General features: G+C 37.9%; 3 protein-coding genes across 4 annotated transcripts in view; 1 reads left to right on the forward strand and 2 right to left on the reverse strand.

The window, feature by feature from the left end:
- Window positions 1–337, reverse strand: part of LOC144651716 (uncharacterized) — a 29465-nt gene extending 29128 nt beyond the window's left edge. Inside the window, exon 1 of one of the 2 annotated variants that reach the window (XM_078511672.1) lies at window positions 56–337. The gene's annotated coding sequence lies outside the window, so the exon portion shown is untranslated. The remainder of the gene's footprint in view (window positions 1–55) is intronic. The other variant, XM_078511678.1, reaches the window with a different exon arrangement.
- Window positions 338–3339: 3002 nt separating this feature from the next.
- LOC144651849 (cytochrome b-c1 complex subunit Rieske, mitochondrial-like) lies at window positions 3340–9865 on the reverse strand. The gene is made up of 4 exons (XM_078511885.1): window positions 9575–9865; window positions 5250–5516; window positions 4600–4892; window positions 3340–3646 (listed from the first exon to the last, which is right to left on the reverse strand). The coding sequence occupies exons 1-4, from the start codon at window positions 9777–9779 to the stop codon at window positions 3599–3601; spliced, it is 813 nt and encodes a 270-aa protein (XP_078368011.1). The 5' UTR covers window positions 9780–9865; the 3' UTR covers window positions 3340–3598.
- Window positions 9866–9919: 54 nt separating this feature from the next.
- The window catches only part of LOC144651636 (rotatin-like), a 41735-nt gene continuing 34742 nt past the window's right edge, over window positions 9920–16912 (forward strand). The window contains exons 1-4 of the mRNA XM_078511576.1: window positions 9920–10161; window positions 11754–11941; window positions 13175–13418; window positions 14736–14969. Of these exons, the coding sequence (XP_078367702.1) occupies window positions 10047–10161; window positions 11754–11941; window positions 13175–13418; window positions 14736–14969 (781 nt within the window). The 5' untranslated portion in view covers window positions 9920–10046. The remainder of the gene's footprint in view (window positions 10162–11753; window positions 11942–13174; window positions 13419–14735; window positions 14970–16912) is intronic.

The raw sequence follows: 16912 nt of genomic DNA on the forward strand, positions 1-16912 counted from the left end.
TAGAATTGCGAAAAACTTAACCAACAAATACTAAATAAACGTAAATTTGCCATACCTATTGTGTGCTGTTGATATCCTTAGGTTAAATGGGCAAATCTTGCGGCGGATTTTGCCTTTAAATCCCTGTTTTGAAATGTGAATACTGCACGTCTAAGGTTTGAACAAATAGGCAAGTTAAACAACCAAAACTGGGAACGACAGAAAACGCACGAAAAACACCCCTATTGATACGACTCATTGAAAGCTGCCATGTTATTCTTTGAACAAGAAACTGTCTCTCAGAAAAACAAAATTCGCTCGTTCCCCCGCAAAACGTGTTTATATATAGACACGGCTGGACAAGGGCAACTGACAAAGAATTGACAAATTAATTTTTGCAATCAATTTTTTTATAATTTATGACCTGCATAACGAGATCTAGGTACAAAGAAAAACTAGGCATGTTTTGTCTTGCACGGCAACAAATGAAAATTGTTTTTCTTTACGTGGTTATTAGCTCAGCGTCTTTTGCCATGTGCCGAAATTTTTTAAAAAATATTAATTTAGCTAGGAAACAATCTTGTCCTCAGGTGTTTCGCAGGTAGAATTATTTCCGCGCTGTATATATAAATGCTTTGAAGAAAACTAGATCTTAATGGGGATTTAATAAGACTATTGATCATTTGACTTTGACTCCTAGTGCGTGTTTGGCATTTAATTCCGCAGTGGACGAAAAAGTTGTCATGACTTTTGATTTGTTGATTGTGTTGCTTACAATAACGTCTAACGTCTGCTATTGTTTAGCAAAAAGATTAGACTTGTTCCAAGTTGTCTATTTTAATTTTATGATAGGGTTTTGGTCTCTTATTGAGCACAGTGCATGATTTATTATTAATATGTCTTGTGCGTCAAGCACAATGCATGTCAAAGTGCCTCGCTCGTTTGTACCTCGCGAATGATGCACGCAAATCCCGCGCGCCCTCAGATTTAATTAATTTATAGTCGACCGACTTGGGACGAGTCTATTAAAGGCGTGAAGGATAAGCTGAGGAAAGTCTTAACTAGGGAAAAATGTCTTGATATACTACCAAATTCGTTGCATAAACTTCGAAATAATGTATGGAGAGGTAACGATCAATATTATTTTGAAAAATGATCCAAATTTTGTAATATGTCCTTACTGACCACATTTATTTTTAAAATATTTACTGTCTGAAGTGTTACCCAATTTTGTCAGCTTGTTTTTAATCAAAAATTCTTGGCTAACCTCAGCTGTCCTAATTGGCAACTGCTAAATGACCAAAGTTTTAATTGTCAACTGAAAAATAATGACCTTACCTATAAACAAATCTTGTCTTGACTTCAACATCGTTCATTACTGATAAACTCTAGGCAACTTGTATAGCGCTTTTATACGCGTAAAATACGTTCGCATTCAAGTGATCCCCCGTTTTTCATTTTATTTATCGAATTTTATTCATTTTTTAACTTTCTTTTCCTTCTCAAGCGAGGTTGAATTTCTTCGTAATATGTGTCTGAGTGTCCTTCTCGGTTGTAACCATTCACGTAATAGGTTAATTTTCCTGGAGTTCAATATGAAGTCCTTTTCCCTTATCAGATTAATCAATGTAACCCATGACATATCGCCTTAATTAGGACGAAAGGTTCTACAACCATGGACATATTTTGTTGGAAACGTCGTACAAAATTATGAATTTATGATCAATAGTAACTGTTAAATACGTGCCAGTACCCCCGTTCCCCCTTTCAATTTTGAAAAAATGGTATAACAGTTATAACACACTCATGTGTTAGATGGACCATGATGTTTTTTTTGTCAACATTGCATAGAAGTGGGGAGGGGCAAACTGAATTTTTTTTTCACCACTTGTGTCCAAGGCTGTAGAAGCACTCTTCACACTGACTTCTAAAAGAGGAAGACCAACAATATCAAGGCGCAGGACAGTAGAAGAAGCTCCAACAGCACTTTCTGTGTTGGAGTTTAACTAAGAGGACAACAATAAGAAAAGTTGAAATGGAGAAATCTTGTTGCTGTCCCCGGGGAGGGGGTACTCCATTTATTGGCTTTTAGGGGGGGGTCTCCCCGGAAAGGGGTTTTTTTTTCGGGTTTAAGTTTATAAAAAGGAAAGGTTTTTCAAATTTTTATGTATATAAAAGGATATATATATCTCTTTTTTATTTTTTTAAAAGGTTTTTTTTTTAAAATTTTTTAAAAAAGTTTTTTTTTTTTTTTTTTTTATTTTTTAAAAAAAAAAAAAAAAAAAAAAAAAAAATTTTTTTTTTTTTTTTTTTTTTTTTTTTATTTAAAAAGGAAATTTTTTTATAAAAAAAAATAAAAAAAAAAGGAAAAAATAAAAAAAAAAAAAAAAAAAAAAAAGAAGGGGGGGGGGGGGGGGGGGGGGCCCCCCCGTTGCTGTCTTTGCGCAAGCTGGCCAGATGGGGACGAGTGAGTGAGAGTTATGGAAATCCTGTGGTCTTCCATATACTTTATCTCCAAACCAGGCGTGGTGAGCCCCAATCTTACGACAGAAACGTTTAAAAAAAAATTCTGCGTGTGTGGAGCAAGCAACGATGTAGGATGTCAAGAACATCAAGATTCGTTGCTTTCAGGGGATCGATGGTAAATTTAGTCTGCAAAGAGTTTGCCCTCTGTTTAACAAATAAAGGTTTCGAGACTGTGCACGGTCATCGTTCGTAAAATTGATCAGAAAATATATTTTCTAGTTTGTTGGATTTGACATCGTAAAAGCATATTTAACCTTCGGACGTACAAGCAAACTCAAACTCCCACCGTCGAACGGGGGGGGGGGGGGGGCATCTTGGATTTTCCCATTTTTTAGAAAGTAACAAAAATTTGTGCAAAATCATGCCAGAATACTTATGGAAAGAAAAAATAAACAAATCGTACAATTCTGTTTCAAAATCTGGAAAAAATAAAGAAAAAAGTTAAAATTGACGCTTTTTGGCCAGAGCTGCTTGTAAAATCGTCAGATATCATGACACACGATTGATATATCAAAATTTCTGCAATATATTGATGAATGAACAGCTACTGAAAGTTTCAGCACTGTAAATCCTCTTTTCAAAATTTTGAAAAAACCTTATGGGGGTGGGGGTGGGATGCACCTCCCCCCTGTACGTCCGAGTGTACACTGGATGCAAAGAGATTCAATTCTCCAGCTTACTCTTTGGGCAAGCCATCGCCAGGATTTTCTAGCCCAATAGTAATTTCCACTAGCCCAAAACATCCTTATAAGTGAAGGGCTATCGGGCATGCACTTCTTTAAACACTGTTTACAGCACACACACTCGAAAAAAAAAAAAAAAAAAAAAATCGCATAGTTTGAAGACTTTGTTTATTCAAAATAATACACTTCATCCTCAAGACAAATCCAGTGTAACTTGGTGATAATAAACTATCATGTCTGTCACTCATTTCAAGGTAGTCCTTGTAAGACAGAATGCAAAAGCCACAATTTGCAAAAGCCATATTTGTCTCTCAAAGTATTGGATCCTTCTGTCAAAGTTGATCACGTCCGCTGTACAATAATTACTTTTATCTTTTAAAAACTTGACTGGTAAATTTGAATTGTACTGTTTATCCAACCACCATTGTGTTCTCATCAAGGAATGAGTATTCAGGAACCTGAAGGCACAACATAAAGTGAGAAATTATTAAAATGACCATAAAAAAAATGAGGCAGATGTTAAGATGTTTTCTCATGCATGGGAAGGTCAGGCTCTGTGTTCATGTTAATTTTTGATGTGTTTCTGGTAGATGTGAACTTCTATGAGAATGCTAATACAGTGGAATTTGGATTTCTTGAACCTCCAGGGGAAGCAAAAATTGGTTTGAGAAATCGTGAGTTCAAGAAATTAAGGGGTAAAATTGCAAAGTTAACCTAAGTAAAGTAAAATTAAAGTAAGAGAAGCAATTTTTGATTTGAGTTATCAGAGGTTCAAGAAATCGGGATTCCGCTAAATAGAGCAATTTTGTTCTGACTGTCGTAAAACCAAACCAAAGTATTCACCTTGGCTAAGGACACAGGCAATCCATGGCAGCGAAACAACCAACTTAGCTTGTAAACACACGACCCCACAAACATGTTTTTGCTTTAACACTGATTGTGATTATAAAGGTTTTATCTATTCTATTCTATCATTTGCCAATCAAAACCCAAAGCAAATACAAGTAGACAGTCAAGTGTGGGAAACTTGTGAGAGAGTAGTTTGTTTTACTTATGGTTTGTCGAGAAGTAATGCGAGTTTTTTTTTAAAAAAAATCACTAAGCAAGCAAGTACAGTAGTATAAAACCGAAGCAAATGTGAATTACTTTCCACACACAAGTGACAATCACCCCATGCTGTAATTGTGACACTTTACTACAGCAATTTTGAAGCAGTACTGGACATGTGCCCTCTTCCTAGCTTATGCCATTATTTCTGTTGCCTTGAAGCACTTTAGAAAACTGCAGGCTGAGTAAATTATCGCCAACATGTACATTTACTGTGCTGAACTTGCAATCCCCCTCTCCCCCAGAATGCTTGAACATATAAATCAGTTAAATCAGTGCTTGCAGCAAGGCTCAGTATTCTCACCTCAAGATTGAGTGGTGCAGGTCCCTTTCTGATTCTTCCAGAAACGTCGTAATGTGATCCATGACAAGGGCAGTAGTAACCTCCAAACTCACCAGCATTAGCAATCGGCACACAGCCAAGATGGGTGCACACACCAATTACAACGAGCCACTCATCCTTCACAACACGGTCAACATCATCTTGAGGATCACGCAGACTGGCAGCATCCACATTTCGGACCTCATCCACTTCATCAGGGCTGCGGCGACGCACAAACAAAGGTTTTCCACGCCACTTGAACACCATGTTCTTTCCTAAACAAACAGGAGATTACCCTGTTTTAGATCAAGTAAACTTTCATAATTACACTTACACTGTACACTGCCTTATCTGCATGTAATGAATCAAGGCTTGTTGTACAGCTATAAAACTTATATAAGTACATGTACATCGGGGCTGTCATCAAACTCGAAAAAAGTACAGTAGGCAGATATATATAAACCGGTATATCAAGATGGCATCCCCAAGATGTTGTCTTTCAAACTTTGAGTTGCTGGTCATGTAATTTTGTCACCTGATACTAAAGTACTGTTTTATTTGCATATGGGTACAATCAATCATCAGAAATTACTGTTAAAGTCTGAAGTAACTTATGAAAGAACAACTCTTACCTTCAGGGATGGTGTTAAGATCCACTTCAATTTTTGCCAGAGCTAGGACATCTGCTGATGCACTCATTGTGGAGATGAAGTCAAGTACAACATTCTTGCCAGCATGTAAACCAGTAACACCCATGCCAGCTACCATAAGATAAGTAAATGCTCGCCGACTGACTTCAGATGTGTTGGGCTTATTAGGATCCTGTGATACATCTCTTCTGTAAGCACTGAAGTCTGGCATAGAAACGTCTGTGTGGCTGAATCGTACTTGTGTCTTACCTAGCATTCAAAATATTGTGGTTAGCACTTTCGCACATACAGTAGTATTGAAGCGGGAGCGATGAGAGGCAGCTGTATTCGCAGGCTACATTTTCACACATAGGTTTGATAAGGTTTTCTTTTTCCACAAGAAGCTTTTCCGAGAAGGTGCATTCAATATTCCCAGGTCTCAACATCCTTATTGCCTTTTTAACATAATCACAACAAAACAAAAAATCTGCGCTGGTGTTAATTGTGTTTAATTTTCAAATTTGATCAACTTTAAATATAAAGTGTGCCAGATATTTAACCAAAAATTTGTCAAATATGCACTAGAAAAGCAAAACTAAGAAAAATAAATGGGAATTTAGTGTCTGTTCCACATAGTGGCTCTTCTTGATCCCACTTTTTTGAGTTTGAATTGGAATTTGGCAGTGTTTGTTTTTTCCCTGTACATGTTGTTCTCCCATATCTACATAAAATGTATTTTTTAATCAAATGGAATTCAAACACTTTACAATCAAATGTAATCAATGGCAGATTGTGTAAATTGATTGCTGTCAACATTTGGAGTGTTCAAACACTAAACTTAATCAATTTTTATCATGCCACTTGGTTTGGCTGGATTTGATTATGGATAATGAACGTTTGTTCTATTAGTTACATGTACATCCTGTGTTTAATGATGGTGTTTCCACAACTATCAAATAAGTGCTCAAGTTTCCATAAAGTTTTTTTTGACACATCACCATCATCCAGCCAATCACAATAAATGTACCGTAAATGATTCGTTTTAGCGCCTGGGGCGCTTATTTACTTTTGGCACCTTAAAGGAGGGCGCTTATTCAAGACAGGGTGCTTATTCGAGACAGGGCGCTTATTTAATTTTTTGTGAAACAACCAAATGTTCAAAACAAAACTTTAATATAATTTTAAAATTATTAGCTAGCAATAACATAAACTGTAACAGTAACAAATTGTTGAAAGTTCAGTTACTTTTACAAGAATTGTTCATTTTAGCAATAAATATACACATGTACTGTATGGTAGGGTGAATGTTCATGAGTTTATCTTTTCGACGTCAATGACTTCAGTAGGGTCAGTTAGCCACAATAGGATAGGGGCGGGTATAAGGATAGTGGCGCTTATTGGAATAGGGGCGCTTATAAGAATGGGGACGCTTATTGGAATAGGGGCGTTTACAGTACCGCTCAGAAATAAGCGTCCCAAAACATACGCGAAAAACGCGTATGCTTTTGCGTATACGCGCGTCTGCGTATCTGCGTATATGCGTCTGCGTATGTGCGTATACTCTGTATACGCGTACATGCTCATTAGTATGTATGAGCTAGCTTATTGTTTTTTCTTTTGTCCATAGTTGATTGTTCTTTCAATGGCCTAACATTGCTACATGTAAAATTTAAATACAAGGAAGACTGACTAAATCATGTCGTGCCAAAGCGACAAAACACCGCACAAAAATATAAAATGCGTTCCGTTTTGTTACAATAAATACTGCAGTCGACTGTCGTTTAATATAATACACAATACATCAGAAACACTAGTCATCGAGTTTTCACTGCAATGAGAAAATTTCTCTTTTCGTTTGCATCATCGTTTTAATTTATCCAAAACAGAACCGAGTAAAGCCAGAGATTTCGTTATTTTCGCTACATGCCGTGACACTTCAACAAGCAAACAAACGAAAATTAACAAGCGTTTATAATTCATTGTTGGTCATTACCTTTTATTTAATAGTTGGCTCCAAAAGGACATTTGGTTTAATGAACCAACGTTAGGAATGAAGTTTCTATTCGTTTTTTCTTCGCTATTCGTCGTCGCGTTCATCGGCTCGCTCTGGAATGTTGTTTTGTCGGCGTACGTGATCATCTTTTGAACTGTCGAGAGCATTCGAAATCCCACATGTCTTCAACAATTTCCTGGCAATCGCTTCTACAATTTCGTCCCGAGGCTGTTTCTGTTCCTTCGCCTTTTAAAGTTGAGTTAAATTGCAGAATCACCGCTTGTGTGACTCTCTGGCTCAAGAGAGAAGAAATCAATCTTGTTTTGACTTGTTGTCGCGACACCAGAGACTGGCCAATCAGAAGCGGTCGTTCTCACGCGCTCGGTAAACATTGTAACACGATCTGATAGAATCGGCTGGATGTAATATTTTTTGTTCAAAACCGAACACTTATAATACCACGACTTCTCTGCTTGAAGAAACCACTTAAGATGAGTTTTAATTTATTGGATCCAGGATACACTCCGACATATAACAGCACATCGTGTTCCGTTTTGATGACATTTAAACTTCACGCGGCTTGCTTGATTTGTTCTCTGGCGACTTTGCGACGAACTACAGGTTTTCTGGCGATTTTGCAGTTCTTCTGGACGGCCTCTACCTCAGCAACAACTTTCAATTTGAAGGTTAAGTTGTTTGGAATCAAGTTGCTTTTGGCATGATGATCGATACAACTGCTTAATTCTTTCGAAGAACACGTGATTGTTTGAGAAGGGATTCTGAACTCAGGTGAATGTTTCGTCACGCGTATGTACGGTTCTATTAATAAAATCATCTTTTATCAGTGATTTGTTGTTTTGCAATATTATTACATAGTTGTGTCTTAAGGAAAATGTTGATTCGCTGCGCGTGGATTCTTAGAACCAGAGATAGAATTATTTTCGCTTCTCGATGGCGCGTGCCGAAGTCAAAAGCTGTCTCCCGCAGAACTCGGATAATTTCATATCGATTTGTTGTCGAATAAAGGCACATCGTTTTCTTTCGTCTCAACACTTGAGCGACCCTTTCGAGGTTGAACTATCGGGAAGTTCACGTTTATGAGCGGCTGAATCTTGTTACATGTAACGTAAACAAAACTCTCGTCTGTTTGTTTCTCGCAAAGATTTTTCTTTTGTTTTTCCCAACAATACAACACAAAGAAAACTTAGAGGAATGAATAACAAAGAACTGCGTATGTGTTTATGCTTCGTTGCATACGCGCATATGCGTATGTGCGTATATGATGGACGCTTATTTCTGAGCGGTACTGTATTAACAAAAACACATTCAAGGGGGGCGCTTATTCGGAAGGGGGCGCTTATTGGAAGGAGGGCGCTAAATCGAATCATTATGGTACATGTCATCGCGAGCCCACCATTTTAAGCAGTTGAGGGAAAGAAGCCTAAAAAAAATTCAGGACTTCAAAAGGATTCGAAACCATGACCTCCACGATATCAGTGTGATGCTCTACCAACTGAGCTACAAGGCGACACATTGGGAGCCAGGTCAAACAGTACAACTGTAGCTTTGGTTCATAGCTCCGTTGGTAGAACATCGCATCAGTATATTTGTGGAGGCCATGGCTTCAAAACTTTCGAAAACTTCTTTTTCACAGTTGCTCAAATTGGTGGGCTAACAGTGACGATTGTTTCTATGCTTGTTTCTCTCCCCCATGCAAATAATTTCATTTATACCATGCCATAGAAAATACAGCCAATCAGAATACAGGAAAGCCGTTGTATATTCGACGGTATTCAACCCAACCTTCCCATAGTGCGCTGCGACTGTATTCTCGACGAAATTTAGTAAGCATATTTTCTATGACATGGTATAAAATAGTTACACAACACTTTCTCGTGGTATACTATGGAATATCCCACTTGTCACTTGTATTTTCTTGGCATACACACTCGCCTAAAGGCTCGTGTGTATACCGAGAAAATACAAGTGACTCGTGGGATATTCCATAGTATACCACTCGAAAGCGTTGCATAACTAGTATTTAAACTGTATGTAGTGCCTTGTTTACTATTGTATTTCATGACAATTGAAAGGGTGATATAATTATAACATTTTAAGAATTGATGATTTTGATGCCATGCAACATAAACATCAATTTTTAACAAACCTAAAACTGAGATCAATCGTTGTACTGACGCATAAACAGATTCAACATAATAAGCTTACTTAAGTTATATCAGGTATATCGGACTGCTAAAGCTCATGCGCAAATTATGCCGGGTTCTTCAATGCTATGAAGAAAACCCCAGATTACAATAACAAAATATGTTCTTACCAAAATGTTTCGTCGTGGCAACAAGATTCCCTGTCGGCACAATTTGTGCTATTGAGTGATTTGTGAGTGTAGCCGGCGGACTCTGTACCGGCTCAACCGCAGGAATTACGACAGCGGGAGCACCTTTCAACGAATGTGCAACATGGGTAGTGGTGGCAGATAGAAATCTTGAAAAGCCAGGGGATAAGCATTTAGTAGAGAACATCCTGGACTAGAGATTTCAGGCCAAAAAACGCGATCACTTCGCCGGTTTATAACTTTTCCAATATGGCCGACAATTTGCGTCACATTTACCCATAATGCGGTGCAAGCAAAATTGGAAATCCGCTGACCAGTTGTGCAAAATAAGCGCCATTTTCGAAGTTTTAATTTGAGCGCATTTTGTGTACAAGTTAGGTACGCAAATGTCTTGAAAACTTTGCCTATTTCCCACCACAGCAGTGAAAAATGATAGTTAAAGAAATGTGCATATATGTGCTTGGATATTACGAAAATTATGGACGATGGAATTAAGTTACACGCAAGAAAAGATCAAGTCATCTTTCCAGCTAACTGTGTCGCACTGCAGCCGTTTATAGCAAAACTTGGTAAGGAATGGCATGAAACATTTTACATAGCATCCAGCTATCTATCATGTATCACTCTTTACATGTTGATGAGCCATAGAGGGACCGTGGAGGCTGATTAGGGTGTAAACTAATGTTAAGATATCCCACCTTGGGTAAATTTGTAGGTTTAGGAGGTACCCAAACATCTTTCTAGATTTCTGGGCTTGGGCACTCGTTAGAGGACCAATGATCCACCAATGGGTATTGTTTTGGATTCTGGATCAAGAGTTCTGCATAAACCATGATTGGTGCCTTGTGGTGGTGGTTTTGAGGGGGGGTTGATGGTAGGGGGAAGGCCCTATTCTCCCAGAGGAGACATAAGGAAGCAGATGATGATGGTAGGGGGGGGGGGGGGTGTACTTGTAATTTGTACAGGTCTACAGGTGTGTATAACTACAGGTGTACATCTCATTCAGGGGGAAGTATCAATACTTATTGTAGTTACTAGTTACTTGACACGAAAAGAACTGTCGTTAAACACTAGCCTGGATAGCCTTGTCACAAGTTCCTTCCTGACAAACTTCAGGGGCGGATCCAGGATTTTAAAAGGGGGGGGGGGGCGGATGGCAGACTAATCCTAACCCTAACCCTAACCCTAAGTGGCGGCAGACGGCGAAACGTGGCGTAACAACAACCAGACACCTATCCACCCCCCCCCCCTGTATCCGCCCCTGAACTTTCATTGGAAAGAATAGATCTGGGCCCGGTTGTTCGAAAGAGGGTTAACTCCTAACCTCGGGTTAAATCGACTTAACCTCCGGTTAAATTTTATCCGCAGGTTAGTTCTGTTGCTCGAAGGTAAGTTACCGCTAACCTCAGGGTAAACAGCGGGTTAAATTTAACCCACCTAGCTAGGTGGGTTAAATCGTTAACCTCGGATTAAATAGTAAAATTCAATAGTGAAAGTCAAACAAAACGGCAACACTCGACGCAATTATGCCTTGCAGCCGATAAATCATGTCTGGGAAGTCTTTCTTTGCCGCGAAGTTTAAATTTTTCCAGTTTTCGCGAACTTCGTGTACAGGCCGCATTTCAAGGCCGACGGCATTTTTCGCCACGGTAAATTCTTGCCATACGTCGTTCTGTTTTCGTTTGTCACGCTGTTCGTCAGTTAATTTTGTAAAATGATCAAGTTCTCATCTACTTTGTCCGTTAAAACGGCTATTTGGGTCGTGCTAAACTTGTAAAGCCTTGTTTTCTCGCCTTGCGTGCAGGTGCCGGTGTCGCGGAAGCTATTTTTACCGCTGGCCCGAAATAAAACAGACAAACAAAGAATATTATGGGATGCTATCTGCAGGTTAGCGCGCTTAACCCGGGTTAACTAACCGGCCTGCTAAACGTGCTTTGAACAACACCATTTTATCCTCGGGTTAATAAACCTGCGGTTAAGAAATTTAACCTCTGGTTTAGCTCTAACCCAAGGTTAATTTAACCCTCTTTCGAACAACCGGGCCCTGTTGCATGAGAAGCCCAAATAACATATGCATTGGTGGCTATGGCCTGGCTCACCAGTAAGATCTGGCTCACTTTTTCAACATAATGACTAGGTCACTAAAATTCTATGTTATCAGGTCACAATGTAGAAGAAATTCGTGTGAGAGCACTGAAGAACATTTTGTTCAAGCTAGAACACAAGTTGGTGTGTGCAGCTGATCTTGTTCACGAAAGACAGTTACTGATCAATCTGTTGCAATGGTTCAACTTTGCTAATGCTCCACTAAAGAAGGAGGTCCTGGGAATTCTTGAAACTCTATCAAAGGTGGGTATTGTATACATGTAATTATGCTGTGGTTTAAATGTTATGTTGGTTTGCCTTGTTATCAATCATGTGCAACCATCAGAGCAAAACGTCTACAGTGGGCAAAACATTAAATTTCTCAGGATGTCAATCATCTCTGCTCTTTGACATAGCTCCAAATAGGAGGTAGAGATGATTGACATCCACTAAAATTAAAGTTCCTGTCTAGATCTTTTGCTCTGAAGGTTGCATCTGATTGCATAATTTTCAAACCAAATTGATTTTCATTTCCCTTTATCATGTTTAATAAGTGGCATCACAACCACAGTTACCCCAAGCTCTGTGGAAGATATTGACCATGTGACCTTTGTTCAACGTTGTGTGAGTGTTGTAATTTGAGCATAGTGGCATCCATTGGGTAACAGCGCAATTATAAGGATTTGTATGGGAAGTTTCCAAGTTTAATTTAAAAATACGAATGTGTTTTTAATAAAAAACCTACCTGAAGTCCTCTGTCTGTTGTTATTTCTCCTATGTGGTTTTTTGTAGTGATTTTGCAGTGAGTCTTAGTTTTACAGTGCCTTTCTCTTAAGGATATTATAGAGAGAAAGGCAGTAAAACTAAAACTACCCTAAATCGTGCTAAATCCCTCCATGACCACATTGGGAGAAATAACAAACAGAGGACTTCAAGTAGGTTTTTTAAATTAAAAACATGTTCACATTTTTAAATTAAAGTCGGAATCGTTACTTTCCATTCAAATCCTTATAATGTTGCTGTTATGCAATGGCTACCATTACGCTCAAATTACAACATTAGGATAATGCCGAACAAACGTCACACGGTCTATATCTCCTATAGAGCTTGGGGTACCTGTGTTCAAACAAAGGAAAACAAATAGCAAATTGGTTTGAAAAACTACTACAGTGATATAAAATGTAGAAATGTACTTACTGAGGTTCTGAACAATCTGAACACCAGTATATAATTATTTAAAGAAACCTCAGGTTTTGCAATTAATAATCTTATATTACAGTATAACAGTGATCAGGTAGTACTCGATACCAGTACCATAGTACTCAAACATGTATTATTTTAATAAAAGCATACAATGTACATGTACATGTTTACTATATATTATCATTTTTCACTAGTATGTTTTTAAAGACAGTTATTCATCCCCCATTAGCACTGCAGAACTCTTTGAGATACTCTTATGATGCATGGGTTAATTTATCCACTTTCCTTTAACAGCCAGTGTCTGGTGCAGAAGGCCTGTTAAGTATTGGAGCAATAGAATTTCTGTCACACTTGAGACAAGATGTGGATCCTGAATTACACCAAAGTGTTGATAATGTGATACATCAGCTGCTTAGTTTGCCGCAGGATGATGCTGTGGACCACAATCAACAATGCTTGTATAAGGATCATCGTAATCCTGGGGCAGTGGAAGACATTCAAATCTCCGTAAACCACAATGAGTATGAGCAATCTTCAGGTGTGTGTTGACTATTTAAAATCAGTTTTTTATGGTCTGTGTCTGAAATAGGCTATTTCTGAGTTACCCTTTGCCTCTGTTTTAAAAGGAGTCTATGTGCAAAACCATTCAAATGCAAATGAGTTCGTGTTGCATGAAAGTGGATGTGTATGATGAAACTCATTTTCATATGACTGGTTTTACACAAAGACTCGTTATTTTGAAACAGAGGCAAAGGGAAACTTAGAAATGGCCTATTGTAGTCTGCTTTTATAAGGAGCAAAAGCACTTATAAGCAGAATATTTCTAATGGTGTGCTATATAATACAAGTGCTACAATCTGATTGAGTGAGCTATTGTGCATTTTCGGCCATACTTATTCAACAAATGTGCACATTGCCCATATATGGTCAAAATGTCATTGTTATCTGTCATCCATACATAACAAATATCCTGCGATATTATGTAGGTCGTGAAGATTCATACAAAATCATGGAAATGCTGAACAAACCCAGTTTTTCTAGCTGCAAAAATTATGTATTTCGTTGACAATTTGTTCAAACATAAAACAATTATCCTGCTCCATCTTGTGGAATATTGCCTGATTTTAGTCAATTCGGCCTACAGCCTCATCAGCAAAGTATTAGGTGATATTTTGCGCGATTTTGCATGATTATGGTTAGTTAGTGTGCAGTGGCTTAAGGTAAACTGCAAAATGTTGATAGTTGATTTGCCCTTCAGTCTCATCACTATGACACATAGAAATCTTGTGCTTATGATGTAGTTGTAAATAATTTAGATTAGTAGAAACTCAGCTGTGTTCTATTGGAAATCCGCGAATCTGATTGGTTCTCCCACTGTTTTCTTTTCGCCGATAGAAAACAGTCGCGCGCACGTGTATCTCTTTAAACGGTAAATTTTCTTTATTTTTGTCTTCAAAGTGCACAATATTGTAGGTTTTGGACTGCAATCCTTTAGAGTTTCCACTAAAACAATTAGACTACTCGCCCTCGTTTTCTATAAGCGATAGTCAACTCGGCTGCGCCTCGTTGACTATTTGCTCATAGAAAACTCGGGTTCGTAGTCTAATGGTTAATTAAACTAGTGTAATGTGGAGTGGAGGGCAGCCGATGATATAAGAGCATGAGCACGAGCACAGGAAGCTAGATAAAAATTAACACCTGTTGACACACTGTTTCCCCCTTGAAATCAATGATTGGCATGATATTGACATAGCACAATACAAGAGATATTAATGTATTTAAAATTACTCCCACGTGTAGGTTTCTACCAGACGAGTGTTAAAGTTGTTAAATGTATTAATTCCCCCCTTTACAGGTCAACCTAGCTCAGGTCACAGAGAAGGTCCACCACATCGTGGACCAGCATCCCAGAATGCAAAGTCAGCACCTGCTCAGAATGGTCTCAACCCTGGAACTCAAAGCGTATCTGTGTTTTCATCCATTAGCCCTGCTACTGGATACTTTGGGGAACAAGGAAGTCTCAATGCAAGTCAACATTCCAACATTCCACTACAGATGCACTTACTCCAGGGTTCTGAATCTTTATCAAGTAAGTTGCAACAGAAGCTACAGTCTCTTTTTGTATTTTCCAGTCAGTTTACAATTCATTTTTAATAAGAATTTGTCATATGATTGGAATAAAACTGGAACTATTGAACTAAATGGTTCTTGGTACCATGATCAAAATTTTACCTTAGTTTCTTTTTCTTTTTCTCTTCGGGTTTGGAAAGTACTTACATTAAATTCTAACCTTGCCAAATTTTAAGTTCAAATTCCAATTGGAAGACCACTTATTTCATGCATAAACTTCGACTTCGGCTTGCCGCCATTACCAGATTTTAAAATGTCCAAGAACCAAATAAAGATCTGGATCTAGTTGGGGCAAGAGCTAGCTGACAAGACAGACAGACAGACAGGAGTTAAGTGGGCGTCCGTGTAAGAACCGACCACTCGATTTTCGGCCCAAAACAGAATTCCTTCAAATTTTCTGTGCAAGGCAATTGATCCATATGATAAACAAAAATAGCAATATTTTGGCTTGTAGTGTTATTTGTCAATATTTTTGGCGATGATTGCTGAGAACGGTCAAAAACCGAAAAAATTATCCTGTTTCGAGTCAAATTTAGGCGTCACGCTCAACGTGCTGAAAAATTACGCTTTAACTCAAATAAAATAAAACTTGTATATCATTTTATTTTATGTCTTGTCTATTAGTTCATGGTAAAACATTTGAAATCGGACTTAACAAAAAATAATTAATAATATGATTTTTTTAAACACCCCATAAAGAGCCATCGCAAAAATCACGCAAACATACTGTTGGTTAAAGACGTTTTTCTCAAAAGTTTAACGCGATCTGGAGCCCTGGACACTATCCACGATTAGTACTAGGGTTGGTGTACTAGAAACAAGAAAAAATGTTTTGGGCACTAAGCTTTTCGAATTTTAGGAGTTTTATCAACAAAGCCTATTTTTAACGGTCGTAACGCGTGTCACGTAATTTCTTACTATTGTGTTTCCTATCTTTCCCACATAAAACAGTTGTCCGAAAGAGCAAATATTTTCGAAACTAGCTTTCTGCTCGGAATAAAGCATGGACAATCCTAAATTTATCAAATATCGCCCCAAAAATAAGAATTAAGAAGGTTAAATCATGAGCGGCTCCGGTGTGATCTGAGTTGTCTTTAGTTTCACCGGAAAGCTTCAATAAAGACGTTTCCGTGATTTGGATATCATAAGGAATGATCTATGAAAAAACCCTTCCCGCAGCATTTTGACAACGAGATTTTTAACAACGAGAAGTTTTATTCATAGTATAAAGTGCCTTAAAAAATTATGTACGGCGAATTTACATCGACTTATTGCGGCGAAAATCTTTGCAGGGAATGTAGATTTCAATCGGCTGACACGCTGGAAATTCAAAGTTATTTTTAGGATGTCACGTACATTAATATTTTGCCCTCCCTTCAAACTTCATTTCGTAAATTGTTACGTTGGCAAAGCAAAACGACTTCTATCATTGGTTTCGACTTTTGAAAATAGCCCAAATGCCGTCATCAAATACTTCTCAGTCTTCGCTGAATTCAATAATTTATGCAAATTTATAGCAAGTTTACATGTCGCGGCGAATCAAAACAAAGTTGATTTCAATTCTGGTAAAATTGACCTCTCAAAAAAGAAAAAAAGAATTGGGTGTCTAGTTTCTTTCTCTCTGCTTCCACTTTTATTATAAGATACTGTAAGGTTTACATCGATGGTGAATCGAAAAAGAAGGGAAGTAAGGGACCTGTCAATGCAATCGAAACATTACTTAAGCGTTGTTGTAACAACTGGCGAAGCTAAAATCTATAACAGTCAACTGTGCAGCGATTTCTACCCAGCCGATTTCGTTAAACTTGCTCAAATGAATTTTTGGATAATTTCAACGTATTGACAGTAATAAAAAAGCTACCGGTATCTTTGCGTTTAGAAAAATAATATTAATAATAAAAA

The sequence above is a fragment of the Oculina patagonica genome, chromosome 4 (assembly GCF_052425735.1).
Source record: "Oculina patagonica isolate OP01 chromosome 4, crgOcupat, whole genome shotgun sequence".
NCBI classification, from domain to species: domain Eukaryota; kingdom Metazoa; phylum Cnidaria; class Anthozoa; order Scleractinia; family Oculinidae; genus Oculina; species Oculina patagonica.

Excerpts from the sequence above, each read along its gene's own strand:
- LOC144651849 (XM_078511885.1), bottom strand. The coding sequence starts at position 9,779 with ATGTTCTCTACTAAATGCTTATCCCCTGGCTTTTCAAGATTTCTATCT. Across the intron at positions 5,517-9,574 it reads TGCCACGACGAAACATTTTG|GTAAGACACAAGTACGATTC; the intron begins GTAAGAACATAT and ends TTTGAATGCTAG. Across the intron at positions 3,647-4,599 it reads CTGCACCACTCAATCTTGAG|GTTCCTGAATACTCATTCCT; the intron begins GTGAGAATACTG and ends TTGTGCCTTCAG.